Consider the following 18,605-nt stretch of genomic DNA (forward strand, 5'->3'; position numbering starts at 1 on the left):
GCACTGAGCACCGAAGACGTACATACGTTTGATGAGCATCGACTGTGTAACGGGCACTGTGTGAGAGCTTTACCATCTCATGTAATCCTCACAACAAAGCCTAGTGAGGTAGGGATTGTCCATTTGACAGAGCAGGAAATTAAGGTTTCGAATGGCTCTTTAATTTGCCCTGGGTTACAGAGCTGATCGTGCCAAGGATTAGGGAACCCAAGCTCCAGGCGCAGGAGGGGCTGGTGGTGAGGTGCTGCCTCCTGGGCCTTCCCAGCTGCAAGACTGAGGGGTAAATGTCACTGTGCTGGGCACGGTGGCTCGTGCCTGTAATCCCAGCATTTTGGGAGGCCGAAGCAGGCAGTCACTCAGGTCAGGAGGTTGAGAACAGCCTGGACAACATGGTGAAATTTTGTAAATATACCAAAATTAGCCAGGCATGGTGGCAGGTATCTGTAGTCCCAGCTACTCAGGAGGCTGAGGCAGGAGAATCACTTGAACCTGGGAGGCAGAAGTTTCAGTGAGCTGAGATCTCACTACTGTGCACTCCAGCCTGGGCAACACAGCGAGACTCCATCTCAAAAACAAAAGCAACAACCTAGTGATTTCATCTCTTCAAATCAAATTTCAGAGGAGAAATTACTGGGCAAGGAAGGCAGGGGGGTCAGCTTGCCGACAGCCCCAACCTGCCGACGCTCAGCCTGCATATTTGTGATCAACTGGCTGCGTCTGGGAAACTCCCCAGTCACACCTGGGCAGAAGGCTGCCCCTCCTCTCCGGTTTAAGGAAGCAGGAAAAGGTGGCCGTCTGCGGAGACAGGTCTGCGGAGCGGTGGCGGCGGCGCCCTGGCTAGGATGGGCTCTCTCTGGGGTCTGCTTCTGCCCCTTTTCTTTTTCTGCTGGGAGGCTGGGGTCTCTGGGAGCGCTGCAGGTAAGGAGGCCAGACGTCCTGGGGGGCTTCTTCCCTGGTGGGGCTCCGGGAGTGAATTTCAGTATGGGCAGCCTTTCATGGGCAGGGTGGGATCTCGGGTTGATCAGAATGAACCACAGTGCTACACGTGAAGGGCTATTACTGTTCATAGAGTGTGCAGATAATGGTTTGTGTCAGTGTAAGCGCGCACGGCGCTGCAGTACACGCGAGCGAACCGTGGTGCTGCCATTGCACGGGGTCGCTGTGAGCTTGTGTTTATGAATGTGGGAGGGTAGGTGTGGCGGGGAAGCGGGGTGCGGGGAGGGGCCGGCTGGTGGTCATTTTGCAGAAGGCTGAAGAATGCAGCTTAACAGGATTCTGACGCCTCTAAGTTTATTACCCGGCATGGATCTCCTTCAAAATACAGAGTTCGTGTGAAAAGGTTAGGGTTAGGGTCGACTGTCACAAACTGCTTGGGAAGCGTGGATGCTGAGAGGCAGGGCTTTTGAGAAAGACGGGAACTAACATTGATCTGTCGCTAATAGTTGTGCCAAACTAATCACATACATTTTTAAAAAGAGAGCCCTCCATTCCTATGACCTCAGGGCCAGTTAAGGGAACAGGCCTCTGCTCTAGGCAGAAGTGCCAGCAGCCCCTTTCTGAAATGTTAGGTTTTGGTCAGGGGCAGAGGCTAACGCTTGTAATCCCAGCACTTTTGGAGGCCGAGGCATGTGGATCACCTGAGGTCTGGAGTTCGAGACCAGCCTGACCAGCATGGTGAAACCCTGTCTCTACTAAAAATGCAAAAATTAGCCTAGGGTGGTGGCGTATGCCTGTAATGCCAGCTACTTGGGAGGCTGAGGCAGGAGAATCACCTGAACCCAGGAGGTGGAGGTTGCAGTGAGCCGAGATTGCGCCACTGCACTCCAGCCTGGTCAAAAAGAATGAAACTTGTCTTGAAAAAATAAATAAATAAAAAATAAATGAAAAGTTAGGTTTTGCCTGAGCTGGCTCCCTGTGTCATGTGGGAAACGCCTGGCCAGTTTCTGTGGTTCTCGGCCCTCGGCAGGGCGGGGAGCGCTCTGTTTCCCTTGCTGGAGCCCCAAGGACTCTGCTGTCGGGAGCAGCACTCCCCACCCTGCCTCTGCTCCTCTCCCTCACTCCGCTTCCATGGGAAGGGGACACAGGTGCAGAAGCTCCTCCAGTCCTGGCCACTGCTCTGTCTTCTTGGCTCACCCTGGAAGGTGGACGCTGGCCCCACACATCCCTTCTCAAAGCCGCAGGCCGAGAGCCACAGGATCCCGGGGCTTGCTGGCCCCAAGTGGGTTGTCAGGGCTTCGGAGGATGCCAGTCAGGGCAGCTGCAGCTCCGTGGCTGCCGCACGGGCCTGGGCCTCCCAGGACTGCCTCCTCCTTCTTTGCTTATGCAGATGAAAAACGAGGTAACAGCACTGCCCGTCCCCACCCTCCTCCCAGAGGTGCCCAGGGTATAAATGCAGTGGCTCACGTGAAGTCCACTGGAGCTCAGCCTCACTGGGTCAGTCTTAACCACCACAGGCCCCGGCACCAGCAGACCAGAAACTGCGATGACTCCAGGCACCACGACCAGCTCAGAGGGAGCGCCCCAGACCCCCGGCCTCACTGAGACCTCAGCACCCGGCCACGCTGCCTCGGAGACTCAAACGCTGAGCACTGAGACCTCTCCTGGGACCTCAGTCCCAGCCAGCCCCATTCCAGTAGCAGACACCAGGGGAATCAAGACCACTTCCCCTGCGACAGAGACCAGGATCATCACAAAAATCACACCTCCCGACTTCGTGGTGGTGATCGCCACCTCCATGGAGACGTCGGTCACCAGCAGCAGCCCTGAGGGAGCCGGAGCGACCAGCCGTGAGACCGTCACAGGCAGTGATCCTGAGGACACCGTCTTTGACACCCTTTGCATCTATGACAGCTCTGAAGAGGCAAAGACACTCACTGTTGCCCTGTTGCCGCCGGCTCACACCTCCACAGAAGCTGAGGGCCTGTCCTCAGGGAGCAGCGCCTCGTCCCGCCGCTCCCAGCCAGTCATCACCACCTCATGGACCCCGGCATCCGACGTCACAGTCCTCACCGAAGCGCTGGTGACCGTCACCCACACGGAGGTCATCGACTGCAGCATCACAGAAATAGAAACAGCCACTCCCATCATCCCTGGGGCCTCAGACACAGACCACATCCCCACAGCAGCGGTGAAGGCCTCGCCCACCTCCCATCTACCAGCTCTGCCCGACTCCACTGCCGCAGAACCACACGTCACGGAGGCCACGGCCTCTGCTGAGACCCCATCAACAGCTGGTGCCACAGAGTCAGCCACACCTGATGCCACAGTTAAGACCCTACTCCCCACCAACAGTGCCACAGAAAGAGAAGTGACGACAGCCAAGGCCTTGACGCTCAGTGGGACTCTGGCGACAGTCAGCGGGAACCCGTTGGAAGAGCCCTCAGCCCTCTCTGCTGAGACGCCCAGTTACGTCAGAGTCTCCAGGGCAGCTTCGGTTTCCGCAGGGGCCGGGTCAGCAGTGGACGAAACGACGTCCTTTGCTGGGGCCTCCGCTTCAGCCTACAGCCCCTCGGAAGCAGCCACCACCCAGAACTTCACCCCTTCGGAGACCACCACGGACTTCAGAGCCAAGGGGCCCTTCCCCACCAGCAGGGACCCTCTTCCTTCTGTCCATCCGACCACAGCCGGCAGCAGCCCGGGAACCGGCAGCACCTCAGCCAAGACCCCGACGGAGCCCCTGACAGCTCAGACGGGGCGGACCACAACCGTTAGCGCAGGTAAGTGGCTCCCGCACGGTGACCTTTGGGGCTTGGGGACGCGGAGTTTCCAGGACATCTCGAGCCTGGGGACGGACAGGAAGGGAGGGTCTGGGGCCTGTTTGGAGCGCCCCTGACGTTGCCTCTTCGTGGTTTTCCAGTGGTTCTTGGCGAAATCAGGAAAAGGCAGATGGAGGGCTGTGTATGGACCGTGGAGGTGGAAGTCTGGAGAAATGGTTTGCCGTCTCAGCTCTGCCTTTAACAGCCCGAGTGGCCTTGGCCGAGTCCCTCTCCCTCTCTGGGCCTCCCTTTCTCTACCTGTAGTCGGAGAGACTTGGGATGGGCACTGAAGTCCTTTCCAGCTCTGAACTTCTATGAAGTTCACTGTTGAGCAGCTCTGGAAGCTTCTATTCCAGCCGTAGCCCCACAGAGGAGCAGCATGCAGGCATCAGGCCCAAGCTGCTGCTGTCTGACAGGCTGGGACCCCATGAAAGTGGGGCCCTCTGGATGCATTTCCTAGGATTTATGCCATAGATAGTGACTTAAAATAAATAAATACGGGCTGGGCGCCTGTAATCTCAGCACTTTGGGAGGCCGAGGAGGGTGGACCACCTGAGGTTAGGAGTTCGAGACCTGCCTGGTCAACATGGTGAAACCCCGTCTATATTAAAAATACAAAATTTAGCCGGGTGTAGAAGCGCATGCCTGTAATTCCAGCTACTCGGGACGCTGAGGCAGAAGAATTGCTTGAACCCAGGAGGTGGAGGTTGCGGTGAGCTGAGATCGCACCACTGCACTCCAGCCTGGGTGACAAGAGTGAGACTCCATCTCAAAAAATAATAATAATAGAAAAAAACAAATAAATACGGTGAAGGTGTGGGAGTTGAAAGCTCTATCTCTGAGGCAACGGGGACTTCTCAGGGGAGAGCTCGTTGCCAGAGGCTGCCTGGTCAGTGCAGCTTCCGGTCTGCAGCCTCCACCTCCGCCTCCTGTCACTGTCCTTGGGCCTCATCTCTGCGTATCCACAGCTTGCTCCCACCTTTCTGGAGGAGGTGGGAATACAAATATTAATCACAACCACTCAATAAAGAAAGACATTGTTGAGTATCTTTTGTGTTGTTGGCAGGGTGACATAAAAATGTTTCACACCCAGTGAGCATTGGCACCCCGAATGTTCTCTCTGATGGCAGGCAGTGTGCCACCAGCTCTGCATGTGCTCTGTCCTCTAACCTTCAAACAGCCTCATGAGGCGGGTAACACGACCCCACCTGACAGGGTTACAGATGGCAGCTAAACTGCTCTGGAAAGAAAAACCCTTTCCTCTGTTATTTGTTGATTAGATAAAACATTCATATGTGAAACTGAAACGTACCAAAAGGTACACCATAGACCGTCCTCCTCTCCTGGCTACCCCCACCCAGTCCTCTTCACACATGTAACCTGTGGGCTTCTTTCTTTTTCTTTTTCTTTTTTTGTTTTGAGACGGAGTTTCACTCTTGTTGCCCAGGCTGGAGTGCAATGGCATGACCTTGGCTCACCACAACCTCCGCCTCCCAGGTTCAAACAATTCTCGTGCCTCAGCCTCCCAAGTAGCTGGGATTACAGGCACGTGCCACCATGCCTGGCTAATTTTTTGTATTTTTTTTAGAGACGGGGTTTCACCATGTTGGTCAGGCTGGTCTCAAACTCCTGACCTTAGGTGATCTGCCCGCCTTGGCCTCTCAAAGTACTGGGATTACAGGTGTGAGCCACCACGCCCAGCTGGGACTGTTTCTTGTATGTAATTTTCTGCCCATGAAATGTGCATACGGAAGCAAGTCTATGTGTCTATTTCATCCTCATTTTTTGTGCCTGTGGAGCAAATGATAAACTCAGAAAAAAAGGTTTTCATTTACTTTGTATTTTGAGTCCGTATTTATGGCCTCGTGTTTTGTCTCTTCAACTGATTTTATTCTCTTATTTATTTTTTATTAATTAATTAATTTATTTATTTGAGATGGAGTCTCTCTCAGTTGCCCAGGCTGGAGTGCAGTGGCGCGATCTCGGCTCAGTGTAGCCTCCGCCTCCCGGGTTCAAGTGATTCTCCTGCCTCAGCCTCCTGAGTAGCTGGATTACAGGTGCCCACCACCACACCTGGCTAATTTTTGTATTATTAGTAGAAATGGGGTTTTGCCATGTTGGTCAGGCTGGTCTTGAACTCCTGACCTTGTGATCCGCCCACCTCAGCCTCCCAAAGTGCTGGGATCACAGGCGTGAGCCACTGCGCCCAGCCCTATTCTCTTAGTTTTATTGACCAGTCAATAAAATTGTGTTTCTTGTGGTTTAAACACTTACCATGAGGTCTACCCTCTTAACTGCTGCGATGCAGGATTGTCACCTACAGGCCCGGTGTGGGACGGCAGGGCACTACACTGACTCATCCTGCCTGACTGAAATTTCATCCCGTTGACAGCCCTCCGTCTCCCGTCTTTCCCAGAGCTCTTCTTTCTTGATTCCATGCTGTTTTGCCATCGCTTACTTAACCGGTTCTGTATGGATGGGCTCTTACGCTGCTTCTGGTATTTCATGATGACTCACGGCGCTGCAGTAAATCGTACCTTTCTCACGTGAGTGTCATTTTCTGTAGAATAAGCTTCCGGAAGTGCCATTGCTAGATCAATTCTAATAGTGTCGTGAGAGGAAGAAGCGACTTCAAGGCGGCAGGTGGAGCCTCAGTGGCAGAAGTTTCTTGCGGAGCCGCTAATGCAGGACAGCTCTTCAGCCCCCCACCAACTTCACGCGGGCCGAGGGCACCCCTCAGAGAGCCAGCCTCTCTCCGGCACCCTCCGTGGCTCGGCTCTTTTCCCACAGCTCCATCTAGGACCTCCCGGCCTTGAGAACATTCTAGATCCACGTTCATTTCCCCTTCCTCACACTGTTCTTTTGATTCTCCAAATGGAAGTGGTGCCCTAAGTCACTATTTGTTTCCCTCTTCTTGGGGGGTGCTACGGTGGCCCTAATGGTCCCAGAGGAATCCTTTTCTTTTTATAGCAAGTAAATGTAGCATCTGTGGGAATGCAGACACATTTATGCCTGAGAATGCCGCTTGAGCGGTGAGGGGGGCAGCTGGGCAGGATGAAGCCTGTCTTGATCCCTAAACTGACCCGACCAATTTTCATCTTCCTTTTCTTTTCTTTTCTTTTTTTTTTTTAGAGGCAGAGTCTCGCTCTGTCACCCAGGCTGGAGTTGAGTAGCCTGGCGCGATCTCAGCTCACGGCATCCTCCACCTTCAGGGCTCAGGTGATCCTCCCACCTGAGCCTCCTGAGTAGCTGGGATAACAGGCGTGAGCCACCACACCTGGCCCCGAGTTCATCTTGCTGTCCTCCATTTGCAGGTGAAAATGTAGGTTTCCTCCTCCTGCGGCTGAGCGTGGCCTCCCTGGAAGACCTCACTGATCCCAGAGTGGCAGAGAGGCTGACGCAGCAGGTGAGTAGAGGGAGGTGCGAGGTTCGCAGGGGTGCAGGAAAGATCTGCAGGGCACGGAAAAGCAACCACTACGCTTGGAAGGGAGCTCGTTCTTACAGAGAGCGAGGGCTGGGTCGGAGGACCCTGCCTGGCTGGCTCCTGCCGGCCTTCTCCGAGCTCCTCATTTCCTTCTCTGCGATGTGAACACACGACTCCCGCAACCCCAGTTTCTCCCGGTCCTTGGAAGCTTGGCCTTCTGGCCCCTGAGGAGAAGGTCAGTGATATGGAGGCCGGGTTATAGCATTTTATACAAAAACAGGCCAGGTCTGAGGATCCTGGAAGAGCCTCCTCCACCCTCAGTTACGGCTGGACCCTGCAGCCCAGACGTGGCCGTGGGGATTTTCTTTCTCTCCCTGCCTCGGCTGTGCTCCCTTTATTCTTCAGTCTTTCTTCATACGTATGAAGAGGCGGCCTTGTTAGCCCTAGATTCACGAGGCACTTCCCTCCCCACATTCTCATGTCATCCGGGGAAGGACAGGTCTCCTTAGCCTGGAAGGGCCACCGTAACTGACAACCCAGTCAGGGTCCCATAGAAGAAGGATGAGCCCCAAGGAAAGTGGGAGGCCAGGCAGAAGAAAAAGCGTGTAGACGTGCACTGCAGACGGGGCCCGAGGTTGGGATGCGGGTGTGCAAGCTGGGAAAATTCTCCTAAAAGCCGCTGGACAGGGGTGAAATTCTGCGGTCAGGGCGCCTGGGGACGGTGTGGCTTGCTGGATGGTCAGATTTCACGGGCCTGGCCTCTCTGAGGCATGGACGGTGCTCCCACCGCGCGGCACAAAGCAGCAGACGGAGCATGAGCTCTGCTCGCAGATGTGACCAGGAAGAACAGGCCCAGCACACAGCCTAGTGTGGGTCGCCTCTGACTGCCCTTGCCGGTACCCGGAGCTTGCATTTAGCACCTCTCACAGTCCATGGGTGCCACACTACTTATCAGTGGCTCAGGCTTACTGTCATCCCTTGCAAGGGTAACCCTGGCACAGATGCTGGGGGAGTCTTATGCCAGGTGCAGAGCTCATAGCCAGGCTGGACAGTGAAATGATTGCTCTTAGCAGACAGAAGCAAGATATGTCCATTGAGAGTGGGACCCTTTGTGGTAGGCAAAGAAAACCTCTGTCTGTCGTGAGTAAAAGGGGGATTTGTTGGCAGGGTCTGAGTGACTAGAATCAAAGGGATGCCAGGACGGCAGGCTTGGGAAAGAGGCAGGAGGACCCCCAGGGGCTCTGGGGGCCAGACGGTGGGAACAGACTGGCTGGGACACGGTCGCTCTTGCCAGTCAGATGGTGGGGACACGCTGGCTGGGACATGGTCGCTCTTGCCGGTCAGATGGCGGGGACACACTGGCTGGGACATGGTCGCTCTTGCCTGTCAGACAGTGGGGACACACTGGCTGGGACACGGTCACTCTTGCCGGTCAGATGGTGGGGACATGCTGGCTGGGACACGGTCACTCTTGCCGGTCAGATGGTGGGGACATGCTGGCTGGGACACGGTCGCTCTTGCCAGTCAGATGATGGCGGGAACACCTGGCTGGGACACAGTCGCTCTTGCCTGTCAGATGACAGGAACACGCTGGCTGGGACACGGTCGCTCTTGCCAGTCAGATGATGGCGGGAACACCTGGCTGGGACACAGTCGCTCTTGCCTGTCAGATGACAGGAACACGCTGGCTGGGACACGGTCGCTCTTGCCAGTCAGATGATGGCGGGAACACCTGGCTGGGACACTGTCACTCTTGCTGGTCAGATGGCGGGGACACACTAGCTGGGACACGGTCGCTCTTGCCGGTCAGATGGCAGGAACATGCTGGCTGGGACACGGTCGCTCTTGCTGGTCAGATGGCGGGGACACACTGTCTGGGACACAGTCGCTCTTGGTGGTCAGATGGCGGGGACACACTAGCTGGGACACGGTCGCTCTTGGTGGTCAGATGGCGGGAACACACTGGCTGGGACACGGTCGCTCTTGGCGGTCAGATGGCGGGAACACGCTGGCTGGGACACGGTCGCTCTTGCCGATCAGATGGTGGGGACACGCTGGCTGGGACACAGTCTCTCTTGCCAGTCAGATGGTGGGAACACGCTGGCTGGGACACGGTCGCTGTTGCCGGTCAGATGGCAGCGGGAATACGCTGGCTGGGACATGGTCACTCTTGCCGGTCAGATGGCGGGGACACACTGGCTGGGACATGGTCACTCTTGCCTGTCAGACAGTGGGGACACACTGGCTGGGACACGATCGCTCTTGCCGGTCAGATGGTGGGAACACGCTGGCTGGGACACGGTCGCTGTTGCCGGTCAGATGGCGGGAACACGCTGGCTGAGACACAGTCACTCTTGCCGGTCAGATGGCAGGTCCACACTGGCTGGGACACGGTCGCTCTTGCCGGTCAGATGGCAGGAACACGCTGGCTGGGACACGGTCGCTCTTGCCGGTCAGATGGCAGGAATACGCTGGCTGGGACACGGTTGCTCTTGCCAGTCGGTCACTCTTGGATACTGCCACAGCTGACGGGCATCATGCTGCCCACACACAGGATTTCACATGGGTTCTTGCTGCCTGTTTGTCTCGGGGTCACCTGTCAGAGCCACAGTCCTGAGTGGGAACGTTCGACAGGCTGAGCTTAGCTCTTGTGCTCCCACAGCACACACCTAGTTGCCGGGGGATGGAAAGAGGGGATGTCTGCATCCTTGACGGTCTCTCAGTGGCAGCACGGCCCATCACGACTCCCACTGTGAGGAGTCCCCTGAACGTGGCATGGGGATTTGGTGCCAGATGGCCAAATAAGTGACAGAGGCCCTCGGCACCTGGTAATTGAAGGAGCGAGTGCGGGTCCTTGTTGAAGAGGGAGGCCGGTTTTGTTTCCTTTTATTTATTGTTTTGAGACAGAGTCTCACTCTGTCGTCCAGGCTGAAGTGCGATGGCGTGATCTTGGCTCACCACAACCTCCGTCTCCTGGGTTCAAGTGACTCTCCTGCCTCGGCCTCCTGAGTAGCTGGGATTACAGGCGCCCGCCACCACACCTGGCTAATTTTTGTATTTTTAGTAGAGACAGGGGTTTGCCATGTTGGCCAGGCTGGTCTTGAACTCCTGATCTCAGGTGATCCACCTGCCTCGGCCTCCCAGAGTGATGGGATTACGGGCGTGAGCCCCCGTGCCCGGCCAGGAAGCCAGGTTTGAATGTCAGGTCTGAACCCCCAAACAGGAAATGATTTCTGGAATCGGAAAGACACTGGAACAGGTCAGGCAGCTGAGGCGCAGGCACCAGGCCACGTGGGGGTTGGGTGTCAGTTCTTGTCCGGGGACAGCTGACAGCTTGGGCTCAGGGATTAGACGATGAACTGTGGAACCAGCCAGATCTGGGTGTGAATTCTAGTTTCTAACCGTGTGGTCTTGGATGAGTGATTCCATGCGACTTTCATCCCTTACAATATGAGGATCGTAACACCTGCTTTACAAGGTTGCTGTGAAGTTTAGATGACATCGTGTGTGAAGCCCCTAGCCTGAGTCTAGCATGTGGGAGGCCCGGGAAGGGTTGCCGTCCTCCTCACGCGCTCTGCCCCGCTGTCCCTTCCTGTCCTCTGCCTGTGGTGAGCTCACAGGCCAGATGGGCTGAAAGGACCGCCTGGCTCCCTCGCTCTCCAGGTCCGCCGAGAACTCCACGCCCACGTGCCTCTCCTCGAAGTCTCCTTACTGCGCGTCAGGAGAGGCTAGTGGACACCAGCTGCAACCGGGCGTGTTTCATACACCAAAAGAGGGGAGTGCCTGTGACCTGGGCCCCCGCCAGCAGACCGGAGCTGCGCTGCTGTGTGGAGAGGTGCCCAGAAGTTTCTCATGAAGGGCAGCCGGCCCAAACCCCTCACCCCAGATGTGGTAACAGGACCCCAGCTCCCGTATACTGGAGTGTATGTGTGGGGAGGGGGCTTCACCTGTTCCCAGAGGTGTCCTTGGACTCACCTTGGCACATGTTCTGTGTTTCAGTAAAGAGAGACCTGATCACCCATCTGTGTGCTTCCATCCTGCCTTAAACGTCACTCGGCGTGGCCCAGGGCTGTCTACTGACCTGTACGCTCTTGCCATCTACAGTCTAGGGCTGTCTGTGCGCTCACGGCTCCCTCCTTCCTTCCACTGCCCCGGGTCTCGCTTTGCACTTCGATTAAGCATTTACTGAGACTGGCCTGGAGCCGGTGGAACAGTGAGCGACAGCAGGGCCGAGGTCACCTCTGTTCATCTCAGTATCCCCTGAGCTAGCAGGGCATCGAGCCTGTGGTAAGGACGCAGAGAATGTGGAATTGACCTGAATTTCAAGGTCTGGACACAAGCAGATTGAAAAGAAAGTCCGCAATATTTGATTATTCCTCTCATATCTTATAACTTACATGTTGTTATGTTTTAAAATTAAATGTGGTTTACTTTTTATTATAAAAGTGAAACTTGGCCAGGTACAGTGGCTCATGCCTGTAATCCCAGCACTTTGGAAGGCTGAGGTGAGTGGATCGCTTGAGCTCAGGAGTCTGAGACTGGCCTGGGTAACATGGTGAAACTCCATCTCTACAAAAATACACAAATTAGCTGGGTGTAGTGGTGCACACCTGTATCCCAGGTACTCTCGTGACTGAGGTGGGAGGATCGTTGAACCCGGGAGATGGAGGTTGCAGTCAGCTGAGATCACTTGTCACTCCGGTGACAAGGTGAGACCCAAAAAATAAATGAATAAAGATAAAAAGAAATAAAAGTAAACCTTGCTTATGATTTCAAAATTTTTAAAAATTCCAAAGACCAAGCAAAGTAAGAGTTAGGAAGAAGAGAAAGAAAAAGTTGTCTATAATCCCACCTCTTATACACAACAGTTTTTTATTTTATTCTTTTTTTTTAGATGAAGTTTCGCTCTTGTTGGTGCGATCTTGGGTCACAGCAAACTCCGCCTCCCCGATTCAAGTGATTCTTCTGCCTCAGCCTCCCGAGTAGGTGGGATTACAGGCATGCAACATCACATCCCGCTAATTTTTTTTACTTTTAGTAGAGATGGGGTTTCTCCATGTTGGTCAGCCTGGTCTCAAACTCTTGACCTCAGGTGATCCACTGCTTTGGCCTCCCAAAGTGCTGAGATTACAGGCGTGAGCCACTGCGCCCGGCCAACAATTTATTTTTTTAAATTGAGACAGGGCCTCACTCTGTCACCCAAACTGCAGTGCGGTAGTGCTGCCATAGCTCACTGCAGCCTCGACCTCCCAGGCTCGGGTGATCCTCCCACCTCGGCCTCCCGAGTAGCTGGGACCACAGAGTTGCACCACACCTGGCTAACTTTTGTATTTTTTTTGTAGAGATGGGGCTTTACCATGTTGCCCAGGTTTGTCTCGATCTGCTGAGTTCAAGAAATCCTCCCGCCTCAGCCTCCCAAAGTGCTGGGATTACAGGCATGAGCCACTGTGCCCAGCCTTATATACAGCTATTATTAGTGTATACTGTGCATTCAATTCTTAATCTCCCCACTTGGATGTTAATAAAATACATACCTTACAGTCACCATTTCTTTTTTTTTTTTTTTGGAGACAGAATCTCCCTCTGTCACCCAGGCTACAGTGCAGTGGCACAATCTTGGCTCAGTGCGGCTTCTGCCTCCTGAGTTCAAGCAATTCTCTGCCTCGGCCTCCCGAGTAGCTGGGATTACAGGTGCCCGCCACCATCCCCAGCTATTTTTGTGTGTGTGTGTATTTTTAATAGAGACAGGGTTTCACCATCTTGGCCAGGCTGGTCTTGGGCTCCTGACCTCATGATCCACCCACCTCAGCCTCCCAAAGTGCTGGGATTACGGGTGTGAGCCACCACGCCCCGCCAGCCTCCACGTTTCTAAAATCGAAGTTCTGATCTTTTCCTCTGCCCCTGCCCCACCTGCATCTTCGCCATCTCAGTTAATGTCAGTCGCTCAAGCCGACATCCTCAGCACTGCTCTTTATTCCTCTGTTTCTCTCACATTTTGCACCGGGAAATTCTGCTGCCATCAAACTATGCCCAGAATGTGGCCCCTCCTCAGCATCACCACTGCTGCCACCGAGATGGTCCAAGATGCCGGCATCTCTCACCTGGACTGCTGCCAGTCTGCCTGTTACCACCTCTGCCTCCTCCCCAGTCTAGTCCCAGCGCGTCAGCCAGGGCTGTCCTTCTACAACACAAGGCAGACCACGCCACATCTTTGCTCCAATCCTCCCATCTCACTCAGAAGAAAAGCGGAGTTCCGACAAGGGCTGCAAAGCCGTGCGTGACCCGCGCCCCTGCCGCCTTCGTCTGCTCTCTGTGCTGCAGCCACACTGATGCCTTTCTCGTCCCTCAATGCACCGAGCCTGCTCTTGCCTTGGGACCTTTCTGTGCACTGTTCAGTGTGCTCAGAGCCTTCTCCTCTAGACATCCACTCGGCCAACCCTCTGCCCCCACCTTCATTTCCCTTCTCAGTGAGGCCTGCCGTGACCGTACTGCTTACAGATTCAGTCTCCCCTCCTCCCACGCCACCGTGCCTGGCCGTCATGGCCTATAATTCTTTTTATATATTGTTGAACTTGATTTGCTAGTATTTTGCTGCTAATTTTTGCATCTTTGAGAGCTACTGGCCTGTAGCCTTCTGGTACTGCCTTTGGTTTTGGTGTGAGAGTGACACTGACAAACGACTCAGGGAGTAGTCCTCCTGCTTCTCTCTTCTGGAAAAGATTGCAGAAGATAGGTATTATTTTCTCCTGAAATATTTGGTAAAATTCTCCAGCGAACCCCTCTGTGTTGTGTGCTGAATTCTTGAGAAATGAATGCTGTGACTGTAGTTTTGTGTGGAGACTTCATTACATTGCACTTTGGGGAGTATGATGGTAAACTATAGCTCCGTGCATAAGAGACCAGCTTCGCCTATTGGGAGAAGTCATTCTCCATATAAAGGGGACAGTCTGGAGTCTGCTCAGATCCAAGACTGTGATGGCTAATAGTGAGTGTCAACTTGATTGGACCGAGGATGCAAAGTATTGTTCCTGGGTGTATCTGTGAGGGCGTTGCCGACGGAGACTAATATTTGAATCAGTGGGCTGGGAGGGGCAGACCCACCCTGAACCTGGGCAGGCACCATCTAACCAGCTGCCAGCACACCTGACGTGTGTAAGGCGGACAGAGGAACACGGAAGGACTAGACTTGCTGTCTTCCAGCCTCATCTTTCTCCCACGCGGGGTGCTTCCTGCCCTCAAACATCGGACTCCAGGCTCTTCAGCTGTTGGACTCTTGCACTTACGCCAGTGATTCAGCCACAGACTGAAGGCTGCACCGTCGGCTTCCCTACTTCTGCGGTCTTGGGATTCAGACCAGCTTCCTTTCTTCTCAGCTTGCAGACGGCCTGTTGTGGAACTTCACCTTGTGATCACGTGAGTCAATACTCCTTAATAAACTCCCCTTCATATACACATCTATTAGTCCTGTCCCTCTAGAGAACCCTAATACAAAGGTCATCTATATACACATACGGAGAGAGAGAGAGAGAGAGGCTAGCTCTGTCGCCCAGGCTGGAGCGCAGGGGCGCGATCTTAGCTCACTGCAACCTCTACCTCCCAGATTCAAGAGATTCTCCTGCCTCAACCTCCTGAGTAGCTGGGATTACAGGTGTGTACCACCACGCCTGGCTAATTTTTGTATATTAGTAGAGATAGGGTTTCACCATGTTGGCCAGGCTGGTCTCAAACTCCTGGCCTCAAGTGATCTTGGCCTTCCAAAGTGTTGGGATTACAGGCATGAGCCACTGCACCCAATCAAAGATCACATTTCTTTGGGTGCTTCCTTCACACCACTTACCCACCCACAAGAGTGAGCTTGAACACCGGCTTTGCACCATGTGACCTTTCTCACCCCATGATCGCCTTTTACTGGACCAGGCATAAACAACTGACGTAAATTGGACCAATCAGATTCTCCCTTCAGGGATTTGGGATTTAGAACTAAGAGGCAGCTACCTAGTTTCTGCATAAAGTTGGAATTGAGGTTTTGCAGGAATTGTGGACCAATTGTGTTGGAGTTGTTACACCAGATAGGTGTAAAAGTCCCACCTGCTGAGAGGATTATGTGGGAGCTGATCAGGTTGCTGGGGATAGTAGAGGCAGGGTAGGGCTGAGGGGCTGTGGGATGGAGAACCTCAGAACACTCTGGGGTCCCGGAAAGGACGGAGAAGGTATATTAGGGATCAGGTCCTCCAGATCTAAGGGTGGTGGGCGGCACTTTTCTTGAGTTGGTTCCCGGAAAGGGAGCCAAAATGGTTTAATCCCTCTTCCATGAAACACAGGCGTGGGGAGAAGACACTGCATTTATCCTTTTACAATTTTGTGAAATTGATGGACAAGCAGGCAGGGAGGAGTCCTGGGAGAGAGAGTCTGGGGCACTCCATCTTGGGGTATCTCTGTCCTCCTTAGAGGGTGAAACTGTGGCCTGTGTTGGGTGGGGGAGGAGCAGGTGATGTGGAGCGTGAAGCAAGGTTGGGGGAGCAACGCAGGATTTCCAACATGGGTAACCAAGGGCTGACCAGGGCTGGACCAGCTGCGCCTACTCCTCCACCACCTGCCCAACACGCCACCTCCACACCCTGTGCCCTCTGATGGTTGGGAGAAGCCTGTGCCCAGCCCTTTGGCCACCAGAAGAAAATCAGGAATAGAATCCCTGCTTTTGAAGACAAAAAAAGTCAGAGGGACTTTATTTAAATAGACTTTAATTAGAAGTAAACCAGGGAATTTTGTGTGCAGAAGCATTTTGGTTAACTTAGAGCCATCCCTGCATGATGAAATCTGGCGTGTGTGCACATGTGTGTGTGTGCGTGTATGTGCGTGCACATATGTGTATGCATGTGCATGCGTGTGTATGTGTACGCACACGTGTGTGCATGTATGTGTGTGTGTCTGCATGTATGTGTGTGCATGTGTGTGCGTGTGTATGTGTGCACATGCATGTGTGTGCACGTGTGCGTGTGTCTGCATGTGTGTGCATGTGCGTGCATGTGTGCGTGTGTGTGCATGCGTGTGTGTGTGTGCGCGTGTGTGTCTGCATGTATGTGTGTGTGCATGCACGTGCACGTGTGCACAGGCCAGTGTCCTCCTGTGGGTGTGGGTGTGTCTGTGTAAGGACCCATCCATGCACGTTTGGTCCTTATGGCCTCCTCATGTGCCCCTGCGCCTACCCCCAAGGCATAGTCTTGTCTTGATTCCCAGTATTCATTCTCCTTGAAGAATCCCAGGAGTCTTCAGTCACCTTCCCTTTTCCAGTCTCCCAAAAGCAATGGCGTCTTAGGTGTGTGGTGAGGATGGGGAGGGTCTTGAGGTATCCTGGGCCACAGCTGCCCCTTCAAGGCGAGGCCTCAGCTTTCCGAGTCCAGAGGATATGAGAATCTGGTCCTGGAGCAACCCCAGAAGTGCAGGACCACCAACGTCCCGAACCCCAGCAGCAAGACGGCACCGAGGGCCCCGAAGAAGATCCCGAAGAACGCTTCGAGTTTCACGCTCAGGTGCTCACAGCGCTCACCCCAGGCCGTGTAGATGGAGAAGGACACACAGCTGGGGACCGAGAGAGAGGCAGCGTGGTCAGAGGCGGCTGCTCAGCCTCCCAGCCTCTCTTCTGCTGGGGCAGAGGAGGTTCTCTAGGAGAGGCTGGGCTCGTCCCACTCTCTAGAGAGAGAGACTGAGTCAGCCTGAGGTCATGCTGAAGAGGCTGCTGGGCAAAGGAGGCAGGTGTGGGCTTTAAAACATGGGTCTAGGCCAGGCATGGTGGTTTCCGCCTGTAATCCCAGCACTTTGGGAGGCCAAGGCGGCTAGATCACCTGAGGTCAGGAGTTCAAGACCAGCCTGAACCAACATGGTGAAACCCCGTCTCTACTAAAAATACAAAAATTAGCCAGGCATGGTGGCATGCACCTGTAATCCCAGCTACTGGGGAGGCTGAGGCAGGAGAATCACTTGCACCCGGGAGGCAGAGGTTGCAGTGAGCTGAGAACGCACCACTGCACTCCAGCCTGGGTGACAGAGAGATACTCAGTCTCAAAAAATAAAAAATAAGTCTGGCTTTGGAAGCGTACCCTGCTCTTAACCTACTGGGCCCCCGGCAGCTTCCTTCTCATCTCCGAGCTGCCATTTTCTCATCTTCGAAGTGGTTCTAATACCCCACAGTGGCGCCTTTACTCTCCACACAGAGCAGGCACTCACAGCCCTCCTTTTTTCCACTGTCCCCTCTTCCCTGGTCTCCGAATTCTCTCCGATCTCAAAGGGAGCCATCGTAATTCCTGGGCCTTTGCAGTGTCTTGCCAGCTTGGGCTCCCCAGCACTCATCCACCTCCTGGCCGTGGCCCTACACACCTGCAGCGGGGCCCGCTGGGCAGGTGCTGGCACTGGCCTCCGTGGTCACAGTAGCCCCGACTGCAGGGGGACACACAGGTGAAGCCGCTCTGGGGGCCGTAAACCAGGTCGTAGCCCTCGTAGCCACTGCATTTGAAGTAAGCCCTCAGCATGCTCACGTTCACTGTTAGGACGAACACAGGCGAACACAGAAAGCAGCCAATGAACACAAAATCCTCCTGAGAAACGACTAGATACGTGCACAGACACACGTCCCTGGACATTCAGATCAGCGTGGTGGAGAATGGGGACAACGTTTCAGAAGTGGGGTCCGGTTACTACTGCATGTCGTTACCAAGGATGACAGTTTCCTACGGAAAATGCTTTGAAGGCGGCCAGACCTGAGTTGAAACTCAAACTCTGCCGTAACTAGTTGTGTAATTCAGGGAACATTCCTTATCTCGTGCAGCTTCAGTTTCCTTATGTTTAAAGGCATTGGAACTTACGCTGCTGTGAGATTTAAATGAGATAATATGTCCACAATACCCAGTACACTGCCTGACACAGAGTAAACACTCAAAAAATGGAAATGATTACTATAACATATTTTAGAATACGACACTATATTCAAACATACCATTATAAGGCAATATGTCAAATGGGAATATTGACACAATATATGAGATACTCTGTTCACAACTGCTTAAGGAGGAGCTTATGAAATATTAGGAATATTTGATCCTTCAATAAAAAGCCAATGTGTGAAGGTTCCGAGGCATAAAAGAAGGTTCAGAAAGGTATGTACAAAATATTGTTGTCTCTGGGGGTTGGAATTGCAGGGTTTTCTTTCTTCTCTTCTTTTTGTTAAATGTATGTTTCCTAAAGTTTCTGCAATAAACATATGATACTTATATAATAAAAATTTTAGGTTTTCAGCTGGGCACGGTGACTCATGCCTGTAATCCTAGTACTTTAGGAGGCCAAGGAGGGTGGATCACCTTAGGTCAGGAGTTCAAGACCAGCCTGGCCAACATGGTGAAACTCAGTCTCTACTAAAAATATAAAAATTAGCT

General features: G+C 53.7%; 2 protein-coding genes across 2 annotated transcripts in view; one reads left to right on the plus strand and one right to left on the minus strand.

Annotated features, from left to right (window-relative positions):
- The first annotated feature begins 796 nt into the window (after window positions 1-796).
- On the plus strand, window positions 797-11,225 carry MUC20 (mucin 20, cell surface associated). The gene is made up of 4 exons (XM_012444983.2): window positions 797-918; window positions 2,454-3,716; window positions 7,070-7,161; window positions 10,843-11,225. The coding sequence occupies exons 1-4, from the start codon at window positions 843-845 to the stop codon at window positions 10,909-10,911; spliced, it is 1,500 nt and encodes a 499-aa protein (XP_012300406.2). The 5' UTR covers window positions 797-842; the 3' UTR covers window positions 10,912-11,225.
- A 4,665-nt stretch (window positions 11,226-15,890) lies between these two features.
- The window catches only part of MUC4 (mucin 4, cell surface associated), a 55,319-nt gene continuing 52,604 nt past the window's right edge, over window positions 15,891-18,605 (minus strand). Inside the window, exons 25-26 of the mRNA XM_064360069.1 lie at window positions 17,554-17,716; window positions 15,891-16,758 (exon numbers count right to left, since the gene is read on the minus strand). Of these exons, the coding sequence (XP_064216139.1) occupies window positions 16,563-16,758; window positions 17,554-17,716 (359 nt within the window). The 3' untranslated portion in view covers window positions 15,891-16,562. The remainder of the gene's footprint in view (window positions 16,759-17,553; window positions 17,717-18,605) is intronic.

The sequence above is a fragment of the Aotus nancymaae genome, unplaced genomic scaffold (assembly GCF_030222135.1).
Source record: "Aotus nancymaae isolate 86718 unplaced genomic scaffold, 86718_ANA_hifiasm-v0.15.2.pri h1tg000038l, whole genome shotgun sequence".
In the NCBI taxonomy this organism is placed as follows: Eukaryota; Metazoa; Chordata; class Mammalia; order Primates; family Aotidae; genus Aotus; species Aotus nancymaae.

Bases quoted from the DNA above. Each gene is read 5' to 3' on its own strand.
- MUC20 (XM_012444983.2), top strand. From the start codon at position 843: ATGGGCTCTCTCTGGGGTCTGCTTCTGCCCCTTTTCTTTTTCTGCTGG. The intron at 3,717-7,069 runs GTAAGTGGCTCC...CTCCATTTGCAG, and splicing joins GACCACAACCGTTAGCGCAG to GTGAAAATGTAGGTTTCCTC. The intron at 7,162-10,842 runs GTGAGTAGAGGG...CTCGCTCTCCAG, and splicing joins CAGAGAGGCTGACGCAGCAG to GTCCGCCGAGAACTCCACGC.